This window comes from Miscanthus floridulus, chromosome 8 (genome assembly GCF_019320115.1).
Source record: "Miscanthus floridulus cultivar M001 chromosome 8, ASM1932011v1, whole genome shotgun sequence".
NCBI lineage: Eukaryota > Viridiplantae > Streptophyta > Magnoliopsida > Poales > Poaceae > Miscanthus > Miscanthus floridulus.
In genome coordinates, this window is record NC_089587.1 from 24,745,286 (window position 1) to 24,759,354 (window position 14,069).

General features: G+C 45.1%; 1 protein-coding gene across 1 annotated transcript; it reads left to right on the forward strand.

The window, feature by feature from the left end:
- The first annotated feature begins 2,635 nt into the window (after window positions 1–2,635).
- On the forward strand, window positions 2,636–9,034 carry LOC136476007 (uncharacterized). The gene is made up of 5 exons (XM_066473671.1): window positions 2,636–2,913; window positions 3,871–6,031; window positions 6,912–7,032; window positions 7,602–7,661; window positions 7,755–9,034. The coding sequence occupies exons 2-5, from the start codon at window positions 3,942–3,944 to the stop codon at window positions 8,733–8,735; spliced, it is 3,252 nt and encodes a 1,083-aa protein (XP_066329768.1). The 5' UTR covers window positions 2,636–2,913; window positions 3,871–3,941; the 3' UTR covers window positions 8,736–9,034.
- The last annotated feature ends 5,035 nt before the right edge of the window (window positions 9,035–14,069 follow it).

Here is a 14,069-nt window from a genome sequence, read left to right on the forward strand (position 1 = left end):
GGCACTACATAGGTCTCTAAAATTGAATCTTAGATATGGCCTTTGTTAAACTGTCACAGTCACATTTGTATCAAACACATCAAGTCGATGAAGGAAAATGGAAAAGGCCGCTGTAACCTTGACCTGAAACTTTTTTTATACCGAAAAAACACAGAAAATTCAGAACATAATTGTCACACAAACAAATATAGCATTAACACTGATTACATGAAGGTAAGTGCATATCGATAGGCTGTAGGGTCTGTCATGGGCAGAATGATGTATATTAATTATTGGTTCAGAAGATAGGTATGTCGAGCTGTCTCGCTAAAAAAAGGAACAGAATTATGCAGAGTGACTAAAGAGGTAAAAATGAAGATAGATAAAGAAGTAACTGTCCTCCTGATGCCTGCAAGTAGTATGAAGGCAACAAATTTGAAAACTGAGACAGAAATACCAAACATTTATCTGAGTTTGGTTACTGCCATTTCCTATGATATATAACTATCATACGAACACCATGGGGAGATGATTTATGTCATGACAAACAGAACGAACCCGTGACTGGTTCCCAACCCATAGCTCGTACGGAATTCAACAATTATTTTGTCAGCAGTTTCACATGCACTTCTAATCATGTCTATTCTAACCTCGAAGGAACGATGCCAGGTTCATTCTAATTATAGATAGATGAGAAATGAAGCTGGCAACACATGCTATAGGTTTTCATTCTTCATACTAAGGCTCGGTTCGCGTGTCCTTAAACCCGGCTTGATCCGCTTATTTTTTTCATCCGGAACAATATTTTTCTCTCACAAATTCCTCCAGCATTCCTCCAAACCATCCAGATTCCTCCAGAATTTAGACAAGTGAACAGACCCTAAATTGGTCACCTTTAATTTTTGAAACTGTGTAGGAACCGGTAGATTAGTTATTCCAGTCAAGAGTCACTCCCTCTTCGTAGTTTCATCAACTTCCATCTCAGCGAGCAGTTTTGACGACAACAATACAGGTAGTACTACAATATTCATACTGAGCATATAAGGATCATGTTGCAACGTTAATAGCAAATAACTGTACAAACCATTGAAAGCATGCCAAAATGGGTACACTAAATTGCAATGGACAACAAACAATTAGAGCGACCATTTCTATATTCTAATATATTTTTTTTGTTGGGGCATTTCCATTGCATTTACCTATGTTAGAAAAACCTGTGGTGAAATTAAATGGAACAAAATTGAGTTAGTAAAAAAGGAAAACACGCTTAAAAGTAAAGTTGATAAAGTAAGGCACGATTGAGAACCAAGAGGAGCACCTGACATGGCATCATTTTGTTCCCCATCCACACCTCGATTGAGAACCAAGAGGAGCACCTGACATGGCATCATTTCGTCCCCCATCCACACCTCTGCTGGACCCATGCCCGACTTCAACTTCATGTTCTGGACCCATGCCGCTGTCCATGAGCACACATAGTTTAGATACATCGATTCAACCAAGAAATTGGCAAAAAAATTGTGGGAAAAAAATTCCAAAGGAATCCCCAAAGCAGGGGCAGGACAACAGGCCAGCTGACTGTAGGCAGCAAGGCTAGAGGCACCGCACGCGGTCGCTGCCTGTTGCTATCGTCCGCCTGCTGCCTCCTCGCGTTGACCAGGCGCGCATAGCGCACCGGCGGATAGGGGTCAGCGAGCAAACGCAAGCGCGCAGCGCAGGTAGCCACACGCTATAGGCCACCCACGACAGCACAGATGCCTGCCGCAACCCGCACGTCGGCAACCGCGCATCCACGAGGGAGAAGAGAAGGGGGTGACGTACCGCCAGATCGAGATGACGAGCTGAGATTACGCTGCTGCCGTTGGCAGCAACGAAGGAGCAGCTAAGGTTTCTTCGAGCACGCGTGGACCGGCGGGAGGAGGCAGCGAGGGGGGGGGGAGGAGGAGGTGGACCGGGGGACACGCGCCGGTGACCAAGGGCACGAGGGGGAGGAGGAGGAGGCGGAGGGGAGCGCGTGATGCGGTATCGCAAGGGCGAGGGACGGACCGACAGAGCGACGACTGCGGCACGAAATGGTGGTCTTTCTTTTTAGTTGTAGGATATGAAAAGATAGAGATATCAATAGATTATTCAAGTTTTAGGAAGGCGTATGACGCAAGAGATTCTTGCCACATATACTCAACAGTCAAAATTCAGTGCTTCTCGTGTACTCAACAGAGATTTTAGGCTTCCCCCTTTCTTTTTCTACATGATCACAGGACGAAGGTAAACACCGATAAATGCATATAAACACACACTTGAGGAAGAAAAATGATGCATGAGTAATGGGAGAGGAGTAGCATGGAAATCTTTAATCACCACTTAGGCATGTAGCCCAAAAGGCCGAACGGTGAAGGCCCAGCTATTATCAGACTTTAATCACCACTTAGGCATGTAGCCCAAAAGGCCAAACGGTGAAGGCCCAGCTATTATCAGACTGTTCATTTATTGGTTTCAGTCAGCCCAAACTAACCATCTAATAATATTTTTTTTCTCGTAATAAATCAGCACCTGCGAGTCCAAACCGATAAACCAAACAAGCTAAGAGGCCGTATATCATATACTGTAATAAGGCCCCCAAAAAAGGATAAACCGCCTGGCTGCTTCAGAGATCGTACCGCGCGGCGCACGCTGTTTGCGCGCAGCAGCCAGCAGGATGCGGATAGACAGACCTGCTCGCCCGTCTCATCCACCCACAAGCAAATGGAAAAATAAATCAACGACACCTGCTCACGTCGCTAACCCTAAACCCCCAAATCGCCCACCTCCCGGTCCCCATCGGCGCCGCCGCCGCCGCCACCGCTGCCGCCGCCACGGGGCTTACCGGCTGGTGCCGCCGAGCGCTGGGCTCGCCGCGGGCAGCCGCCACCGGCCCACCCCACGGCTTCCTTCGAGGTACGGTGAATGCCTATCCTACCAAACAAATCCCGTTTGCGCACGATCGGTGTTCGCAGGTTCTGTTGCGTGTATACCTCCGTGTGATGCTCTGTGTCGCGGTTGGATGCGTGGAGCTGGGGAATTTTTCGTTGGATGAGCGTTCGGGATTGGGCTCGAGGGATTTAGGGGGAGATTTCGCCTTGGGCTCCCTTGTCTCGTGAAATTCGTCTTCAGCGCGTGTCTATGTTCCGTGCTAGAGTGGATGTGAGGACACCCGTTTTGCAACCTGGCGCGCGGCGCCCAAGTCATGCGGTGGTTCGGCTCGTGTTGTTGAGCAGATGCTCTTTGTTGATGTTTTCGGCTATTTATTGAATATTTTGGGTCATTCGTGGACTGGGAGCGTAGATTCAGCTTGTTTGCTACGCTGGTGATGTTGTAGATGCATTTTTTTTTGCTGTGTTAGGCTGTGGAGAGATCGATCCATGTTATTAGAAGAAACGAACCAGAGTCACATTTCTTTTCCGCTAGCTATGGGTAGCTATCAGAACATCCAGTATCCTTCCTCTATTCAGTTTAGGTCGAAAGTACTGCACGATGCTTTTGTAGTACATGCTGTCATCTTAGCACAGTAGCTCTCTAAGTGACGTTTGGTTCCATGGAATGGTTTTACCATTAAACAGACTGCATTGCTCGTGTTCGTCTTTTAGTAATTGCAATGGTCCACTATATCGCCTTCTGTGGTTCACACTATATGCCACGCTTTGTCATAGAAGAGTGCTTTCGATTTCCTAGTTAGGGGCTGTTTGGACAAGGATCTAGTTAAAAATCTTAAATAATTTGACCTATGCACTTCAGACAGTTGTGATGCAGATACTCAGTGTTTACTCTCTCTCTCTCTCTCTCTCTCTCTCTCTCTCTCTCTCTCTCTTTGTTTCATGAATCTAACGTGCCTCCACTTATTTGACTCATTTTCAGATATCTGCATTTGAAGTTGAGGTAAATAACACTGCTATTTGTGCCAAGAATTTTGGGAAGTTACTGGCATAATGGAGTTCTCAAAGCAAGGGCAGTCACCCATGCCAAACAACATCGGATCACAACCGCTATCCTCTTCAAATGTCCAATCTAATCAAACAGAGCATCCATCTTTGTTTTATCCTTCATCATTGCCTGGTGACTGGAGTTCACAGCAGATGTTCTCTATGGGAACCTCAGTACCAGTTAGCTCATATTATATTGTCCCCATGAGTCAGCAATCAGTCCAACTAGGTGCTTCCAGGCCAGAAGTTTCACGTCCTTTGGGGGCACAACCTTTGCTAAGTAGGGTATCATTGAGGCCACCCCAGCAGGTGCTAAATATTCAAACATCTTTGCCAGCAATGGCTGGATCACAACCCTCACCATCTATGGCAGGCAGGAAATCACAACAGACAATTGCTTCTCCAAAGGTTCAAATGCTGAAATCTCCATCGTTCCAGTCATCTAATAAGCAGTCTGCACAGAAGGAGCCACCATCAAAGGTCCAGCATCAGCAATTTGAATCTGTGAGGTCCAAGTTCAGGGAGTCACTTGTTGCTGCGCTGAGTTTGGATTCGGATCAGCAGAATAAGAGTCAGTTTCCTAATAATGTGCATTCTGATGGGTCTACAGATAATTTCAAACCAGCAGCTGGAGATGTGGTACAGGATTTAGTGGCAACCCCATCAAAAGATGTAGCCAATTCAGGTATAGCCACAACTGGAGCTCCCAGTAGATGTGAGGAAAATGAGAAGTTAAGCAGTGATTTAGCTCCAGAGATGATGACGAGCATAAATGATGACATGCAGCAACAGTCAAATCAAGTTTCTTCAGAAGATGACTTATTGGGTCAGTGTATGGTTGCAGATGAACTTTTGCAAGGTCATGGGCTTAGTTGGGTTTCTGATCTTGATGCTGGGATCTCTGAACCTAACGCAGAACCTAATGATTTAAAAAGGCCGCGAACTTCTGATGTGGAGTCTGAGTCAAAAAGAATAAAGTCTGCCAATGAGTTAGCAATGGATAAGGAGAAATTTAATCAAAGGGCTGAAAGTTTGGCGTTTAGAATTGAAGAGGAGCTGTTCAAATTGTTTGGTGGAGTAAATAAGAAGTACAAGGAAAAGGGCAGATCTCTTTTGTTTAATTTGAAAGACAAAAGCAACCCTGAGCTAAGAGAGAGGGTCTTGTCTGGAGACATTGCGCCTGAACGCCTTTGTTCAATGACTGCAGAAGAACTTGCCTCCAAAGAACTCTCAGAGTGGCGGCTGGCTAAAGCTGAGGAGTTTGCACAGATGGTTGTCCTTCCGAATAGGGAGGTTGACCCTAGGCGTTTGGTTAGAAAAACTCACAAAGGAGAGTTCCAAGTTGAAGTCGAAGAACCAGATGGTTTCTCAGTGGAGGTTGAACTTGGGAGTAATCTTACTAATATTCCTTCAAAAGCTGTTGAAGATCAGACCAAGTCTAATGGAACAGATAGTAAAGAAGATGTTCAAGAAAAAGACAAAGCATCTGATAGCACTTCACAAGATGAGGATGGCAGAACATGCAACAATGATATGCCAGGTGATGTAGAGTATATCGATAATGAGAAAGCTGATCTCATGCAGGAACTTATTTTGGATGACATGAAGGACACCGTAAATCTCCCACCTATTCCTTCGTTAGATGAATTCATGCAGGGCTTAGATTCCGAGCCACCTTTTGTTGATCTCTCAGTTGGGACTCCTCAAGATGTCAATGACTCTGAGGAACCTGACACCACCATGGAGCCTGAGGATCTTCCAGAGACAGAAGATAATGCATCTGCACCAGAGAAAACTGAATCTGAATCTGATAAGTCATCTGCACAGGTTAACAGCGAGCCCAAGTTAGAGTCACCAGGACATACAGCGGTTCCAAATTCGGATCTTACTGAACCACGTGATGGAGAGCTGAACAAATCCTCCCCGTCCCCTGGCAAAGGTGAAACCAAGAAAACAACTATTGATAATGTCTCTAATCCTGATTCTGTTCATCACAGTCAGGCTGCCAGTATCCCTATGATACGTGAGAGCATATGGGAAGGTGCAATTCAACTAACAGTGTCTTCACTCTCTAATGTTGTTGCTATTTTCAAAAGGTATGTGTCCGTCTGAGCGTTTTGTTTTTTATGACTATTGTTATTTGTACGTAATGTTGATCTAACCCATTCTCCTTTGCATTTCATATCTTCTGCACTTTCAAATCAAATTGATGTTCTTCTATTCATCTTGACGTTCTCGTGGCCCTATTAAGGCCATTATTAGGTCATTATTAAGTTCAGAATAGAACTTTTGAGTAACATCTCTTATTTAGGAAAAAAAACCTTGTACACAAATGCTCATGTCATGGTCCTTTTGTTTAAAGTTATGCAAATGCACCACTTTATAAATGGAAGTTAAGCTACATTTTTGTAGTGCAACCAACGGAAATGGAGTTTTACATTTCAGCAGCTAAGAGTCACTCATAATGTCAATAACTCTTTAACATGTTATTTGCTTTGACTTGCTGCATTCTTTTGTTTATGTACCCCTGGACATTCTACTTTGGGCTATTTTTCTACATAGCCTTGCGTGAACTTGGTAGATATGCCAGTCTGTGCTAATTCTAGTAGAGGGTTATACTGTTTCCACATTCTTCCAACCAATTGATACACCCAATATTGGTATTACTAACTCTTTTGAAGAAAAGTAAGTGCAATTACAAACATTTTAAATTAATAAATTATTATCATTGTGCTCACCCTAGTAGTAGTTTTTATATGCCATGGATATGTAAACTGGTTTTAAGTTAAAAATGAATGCAGGTTGTGTTGTTTTGTTGTGCTAAATATTTGTTACTTTGTATATGGTTTTTGTACTATCGGTGTGAATATTATTAATTGCCTGCAAACTATTGAGTGCATGGAAATGTGTAAATGGCTGAATGTATTTGTTCTATTTGGACAGCAGCTAACATGTCTTAAAATTTGAACTTTTCAGTGGTGAAAAGCCATCATTAAAAGATTGGCGTCATTTCGTTGAGATTAAGGGAAGAGTTAAACTTAGTGCTTTTCAAGATTTTGTCGAGCAGCTTCCCAAATCTAGAAGCCGTGCTATAATGGTAATTCTTTTTCTTACTGTAGTCTGTTTATGTATTCCCTTTGTGACAGGTTTAATATGTTGAGTCTGGTGAAAATATCTTATCTTTGTGTCTAATTACCTCGTGGATATTGTTGCCATGCTGCAAAGTAGTATATACGATTATATATATTCTTATTTGGAGAGCAAGTGCTTATTTGATATTTGAGATTGCACAATGGTTGAACTTAGCTTAGTGGGATAATCATGTGCTAAAAACAAAACCACGTCATTGCATGTCAGGTTTGTGTTAGCACCTATATGCAAATGGCACAATGTGTACCCTGTTTGAACTTTCGAATCCTGTAGGAATTGTAAGCAATTGCCAGGACCTTAATACCTGGGCCCTACATCATGTTATGTAATGTCATTTGGCTTTGTTAGCCAGAATATTCATGGAGTCCTAGAAGATGTGAATAGTTATTTCAGATTATCGTTCATCCTGGAGTCAATTTAAGTGTTGTGTTTTACAACATGTGTGGGCACTCTGCCTTAGGTTAGCTGTTGGTTATCTATTTCATCAATTTAACTACCTGGTAACTATTTTGATAGATAACTGAGCTGTGTTGGAAGGAGGGTTCATCGGAGAGTGGCCGCCAACATATCTTGCAGGTTACATTCTACCTTTTGCCACTCACCACTGTTGGAGCAATCTTATTAGAATATAGAGGATTGGATATACTAAATTTGCTTCTTGTTGTGCAGACTACCGATGCATATATTTCAGATGAGAGAGTAGGATTAGCTGAGCCTGCAGAAGGAATAGAGCTATACCTGTGCCCTTCTCATGGGAAAACCGTGGAAATCCTCTCACGGTACTTGCCAAAGGAGCACCAGGAGAGCCTTGCTGTGGCGGAATCATCCTTCATTGGAGTCGTGGTATGGCGGAGGCCCAACATCCCTAGGGTACCCACCTCCCACGGCTCCCACCACATACATGATGGTTCCAAGAGGCAGTCGATCCTAGGGAAACCACAGGTTATGAATCCGGCCGCAAGGCCCTCCCTACCTCTCAACTCATATGGTGCACCACCAGGGTTTCCCAACCAGCGCTGCCGCGAAGAGGAAGATGTAACTGATGATGCCCCTCCGGGCTTTGGACCCGGTGTTGCTAGGGATGAGGACGATCTTCCTGAATTTAATTTTGTTAATTCGTCACACCATGCAGCTAATGTAACTGCGCATGCCTACAAGGGCCGGCCACATGTAGCACCCCCCTCTGCTCGCCCAGCAGAGCAAATGAGGGAATTGGTTCAGAAGTATGGTAAAAGATCATCTGTTCAAGCTCCCCGTACCTGGGATGACGATGACGATGACATACCGGAGTGGAACCCCAGCCAGGCCACCCACCAGACGATTAAGCAACCGCCACTGCCTCACGCCCCACAGCAACTGCCGTTGCCTCCACCTCCCGTCCAGCAGATGAACGCCTACCAGCAGCAGTACCACATCCCAAGTGCAGTGCAGCCTCAGGTTCCCATCACTTCCCTGCCCCATGCCTACCTCCGGACCCAGCAGCCTGGCCAGGCATGGCAGCAACAGCCTAGTAATGCTTGGTGGCCGGCGCAGGGCGTGCAGGTGACAAACATTGTACAGCAACCCCAGTATGGTGTAGTGCCTGGCAGTACTGGCGTCCAGGGCTACGACTCTAGCAGCGCGGGTGGTATGGCATGGAGACCGAGATAGGACATTGTAAAATTCAGCTGGTTTTCTTCTGTAGCTGTGGTCAACCTGACGAGCGTCCGTTGTAGGGTGTTTTTTTTTTTTCATTCCTTTTTTGTTTGGTTGGATGTTCATGTAAGTATGAGTGCTGTACACCCGTACAAAAGGATGTAATCTGGATAGACTAGATAGTTGCTGGTTGTACCCGTTTATCCGTTAGGGCTTTTTGCAATCGTTTTGACTTTTGAACAGCAATCGTTTTTTAGCCAGTGTTCTTAGGCACTGCCAAGAATAGCAATAATAATGTACCGAAAAGTTTCTAAGTCATTTTTATACATTTCATGACGTTTGGTGGACTTTGATACGCCGTATGCGCATCGAACCATAGCCGCCGGAATATGTGCAAGTTAGCTTTTGATGCCAGCGGTGGTTGTGGTTCCAACTACTGCGCCCCTCGTTTGCGTTGTTTGTACATGGAAAAGATAGATACTTTTTCCATTTTCAATCAATCGCCTAACTAGTTTCTGTTGCGCACTTCTCGCCAATATGGACCTTTGTTTGCATTGTCAATTGTCATTGGTGTCTCTTTCTGTGTGGGCAAACTGCAGTGCCTTTTGCTGTTTTTAGACATAGTAAGAGAGGCTCTGCGGTACAGGATTTTTTAGCTTCTCCAAATGATAAAACCAGAAAAAAACCATTTTTTTTGGGCTTCGGCTTTTAGGCCAAAACAATTCTTTTTAGCTTTACCTTCGTAAGCCGTTTTTGCATTGTCGCACTTGGCGGAACCTAGTAAAAAACTTTGACCGACACGAATATAATAACGACAGTTATTTAGGGACGGATGGAGTATGTGGTAGGAGAAAACTCCTGTGATAGATAATGCTTCGATTCTCAACCTTTTTAACCTGTTGTGGGCTGCAACTCATTCATTTTCTTTTGTCTAAAAATGTAACTTATTTCGATACCAACGCTTGGAACAACGTTTTAAAAGGAGTAAAAAAAGCAAACTGGTCATAGATTAGTTGGTTAGGTTCCTTATGGTGGAACCTGCCCACCCGACTTCTAAGTCCTCGACTTGGCATGGGTGCTTGCATTTTTCTGGATTTATTCCAAGATTTAACGGCGCTATGCTTTCAATGGTAAGTGACATCCTTGTCGACAGCGAGACGACAGCGGTGACTTCGTGAATCGCGAGATCTGTCGGCTCAGTCCTTTGGAGGTGCTCATATGGGTAGGGTTTGCGTACGTGTATTCATAAGGGTGAGTGTGCGTGCCTGTTGTGGGCGTCTGCGTTGTACTGTATAATTCTAAAAAAAAGACAAAAAAAGTGTTTTAAAAGGAGTCTGTTGACAAGACTGAATATTCTGCCGCCACCCGGCGGCAGCCACAACAACGGATGAATGCAGAGATGATGGCGAGAAGAGACATAGCCGCTAATACATGGCGCCTTCCGACTACTTCTTGGACGTCTCCATTGATGAAGTTCCCTACTCCTATGGAACGTATCTGCCACTGAAACTATCCCCAATCAAACGACTTCAATAAACATTGGAACTATACTATTTGGATGAAAAAGGGTGAGTGTGCGTGCCTGTTGTGGGCATCACTGTTGTATTGTATAATTCTAAAAAAAGTCATACAAAAAAACATTTTAAAAGGAGTCTGTTCACAAGACTGAATATTCTGCCGCCACCCGGCGGCAGCCACCAACAATGGATGAATGCAGAGATGATGGTGAGAAGAGAAGTAGCCGCTAATACATGGTGCCTATCGACTACTTCTTGGACGTCTCCATTGATGAAGTTCCCTACTCCTATGGAATGTATTTGCCACTGAAACTATCCCCAATCAAACAACGTCAATAAACATTGGAACTATACTAGTTGGATGAGAATATTCTAAAAGCCGACTCCATGTACGGTGCATCTAATGAGCATCAAGAGAAAAAACAATCCGTCTCTGAACCCAAACATTTTACATGTGAAAGTATCTGGGCTCCTAGTGGGTTTCGGTGATTAACGACGACATAAGATTATTGTGACTAATGTGTGTTTTGCAGAGGCAATTTGAGTTAGGTCACGATAATGGTGATTGTTTGGGCAATCAATGGTTTGCATGCCCCTATCGATGGAAATCGTTTCGATTTTCAAAGGATGGATGATAAGATTAAGGACGAACTAGTTCTAAGTGTCGTTTGGCGTTGAGAGACACTTAGAGTAGTTTATGACTTTGTTTTTCCTTTGACCATACTATTAAGGGGGGTATGAACTAGTAGCTTGACCTAGGTGAGTCTAACGTGTTAGGTGTGGTGCACACTTGTCAAACTTAGCACTAGATAGCTCAGGGACAGCCCAAGGATCAATTAGAGTCAACTTCATTCACAAAGAATTTCGAATTAGAAGTGATTTGAAGTGTGAAAGATGGACCGGACGTTGCGGCGTAGAGTCCGGTCAGTTCATCTAGCTATGCAGCATGGTTTGGTGATGACCGGACGCTGGCGTAGGGCGCTGATCGGACGCTGAAGGATGTTGACCGGACCCTAGAAGTCAGTGAGTCCGGTCATATAACAGTGAGGTCCAGAGAGCCTTTTCTCGAACCGGATAACCGGACCCTGACTGAGTCCGATCACTCTAACAGCTCTGTCTAACAGCTGGCGTCACAGTAGCCGTTGGGCACTGACCGGACGCATCCGGTCACTCTGACTGGTGCGTCCGATGCATACAAATTATGCTGAGTTAGACCCCAACAGGTATGTTTGGGGGTGGGGTGTATAAATACATCTCCAATTCATCTCTCTTGCCCATTTGTTCAGCTGAGAAAACACTTTAGAGTGCAAGGGAGAGCAAGAGCTTAGTGGGGTGGTTGAGATTTATTAATCCAAGATTAAGGACCTCATTGGTGCATAGGGAGTAGCAAGTGTGCATCCACCTTTCTCATTAGGCTTGTCATGGTCAAGTGAGAGTTTGTACTTGTTACTCTTGGTGATCGCTATCACTTAGATGGCTCGGTAGTGATTGAAAGCTTGGTGATCATCTGACGGAGCTTGTGGATGACCCAAGTCGTCTTGTGAGCGGTTGTGGGTGATTCACCGCGACAGTGTGTCGAAGAATTATCCCGTAGAGAGCACTTGATCCTTGCGCGGATCAAGGGGGAGCTACACCCTTGCGTGGGTGCTCTAACAAGGACTAGTGGGGAGTGGCGACTCTCCAATACATCGACAAAACATCACCGCATTCCTCTCCCTCTCTTTACTTTGATCATTTACTTTCAAGCATTTTAATTCTTGTCTTTACATTCTTAGAACTGCCATGCTAGAGTAGGATTAGAACCTAGGGTACAAAACTTTTGTGCGGTAACCAAATAGAGAACACTATTAGGCACTAGGGGTGAAATGGGTTAAGTGGTAGGACTTAATTGTTGTGAGAAATTTTAGATTAGCCCAATTCATCCCCGTCTTGGGCATCTTGATCCTTTCAGCATGTGTTTGGATGGAAGTACCAACTGGGTCGGAGTGGGTTGGACCTAGTTTTCTAGGAGTTTGGATGGGAGTTCTTGGGATGTGGGTCGAACCTAGGAGGGCATATTCCCCATAGATGCGGGTTGCCCCAGCACCGCAAAATGATGGGGTCGACCCACATCGAGCGCTCGCTTCTCCCTTGAGTCCATAGAGGTAGTGGGACGGCCACGCGCGATAGCGAGGGAGCAACGCTGACGGCCTCATGAGCGCAGAGAAGCGCACCAGTGGCCTCACGGGCGCGGAAGAGCAATGCGAACACGGGGAGTAGCGCGGACGAGCAGCGTCGATGATGATGAGCCTACAACGCGCTCTGTTCTAGGGGAGAGGGGACAGGCTCATCGGGTCATGGTTGTGCCGGTGCCTGCGCATGGGTCTTAGGCGTGGGCACGGAGGGAGAGTTGCTCGGGCATGGAGGGAGAGCAGCTCTCTCGGCAGCGGCGGCCGCAATTGTGCCCACGTGTGGTGCTCGCTCAGCGGTGACGGCCGCATCTGTAGCTCACTCGGCGGCGGCGGATGCATCTCCATCGAGTGCGGGCATGGAGGGAGAGCATCGAGCACGGACGCGGGCACGGGAAGCGGCGTCTGCGTGAGCACATCGAAGGGAAGGAGGAACGCAACGAGGAAGAAAGGGTGAGAGGATGACGTGCGGGCCCCATGTGTCTGGTGTCCAACCCATCTAAACCTAGCGCTTCAACCAAATAAAAAATATAGGATGAACCCAACTCCCTAGCCAAACAAGAAATGGGTCCAACCCATCCCTAAAAATAGTGTTGGGTTCAACCCATCCCTTCTAATCCCAGAACCAAACACATGCTTCAGCATCAAGGGGGCAGAGCCACAAATTTCCAGCCTACGAAGTCTCGTGAATTACAGTGCCTGGTCAATATAGCGGAATCAGAATCTAGCATATTGAATTCATGCATCCAGTCTCGAAGGTCGAAAATGAAATGCGGAGATAGTTTAGACCTGCACACAAACACATGGCGAAACAAAATAGACCCTACATTTGCCATGGTCATTCGAAAAGTGCTTATACAAGTGCAAAACTCAAAGTAATTGGTAGCATATTTTTCAAACAAAGAAGACTACTTTAACGGAGGCGGTAGCCATAGCAACACCGCCTAACGGAGGTGGATGTCTTACATTGGCTGTCTCCGTTAACCTTTAACGCAGGCGGACACTCGGCCACGGGTCCTGGTCACGAGATTAATGAAGGCGGGACCCAACTGTGTCCGCCTATGTTAATCTGAGGTCATTGCCTCATGAAATCAGGTCCTTAGCACCTGCAGCTAGGCTGCCCTCCTCAGAAATCGACCTCAAACCAACCATACAATCGGAGAGACATCATTAAACAGTCATCGAGATGTTTCCAATTTTGCCATGAAGAGGAAGAGTGGACCTAACATAAAAATCAGGAGAGGTGCGCCATTGGTTGGTTATGATGAGATTGGGGAAGAACATGCTTAATAGATTAATTTACGGAAAAGGTCCAAAAGGTGGTCACTAAATGTCCTTTCACCATTCTAAATCTTTTAAAGGAAACACTTTAGTCAAAAAGTCTTTTTACCAAAATGGTGTGCTCTTGGAAATTTCAAGTACCACTGCCACATTCTCCCTAAATTAGCCTTTCACAATTCTAAATCTTATAAAGGAAACACTTTAGTCAAAAAGTCTTTTACCAAAATGGTGTGTTCTTGGAAATTTCAAGTACCACTGCCACATTCTCCCTAAATTAGCATATTCGCCACCCCCCGTAGAGTTGTAAGAGGCAAGGGGATTGAAGAATTGCTTGCCTATGATTTTTCTTATGAAGATTAGCTCTTCATAAACCTTGAATTTCC

Coding starts and splice junctions, on each gene's coding strand:
- LOC136476007 (XM_066473671.1), top strand. CDS start 3,942: ATGGAGTTCTCAAAGCAAGGGCAGTCACCCATGCCAAACAACATCGGA. Junction 6,032..6,911: donor GTTGTTGCTATTTTCAAAAG/GTATGTGTCCGT, acceptor TGAACTTTTCAG/TGGTGAAAAGCCATCATTAA. Junction 7,033..7,601: donor CTAGAAGCCGTGCTATAATG/GTAATTCTTTTT, acceptor CTATTTTGATAG/ATAACTGAGCTGTGTTGGAA.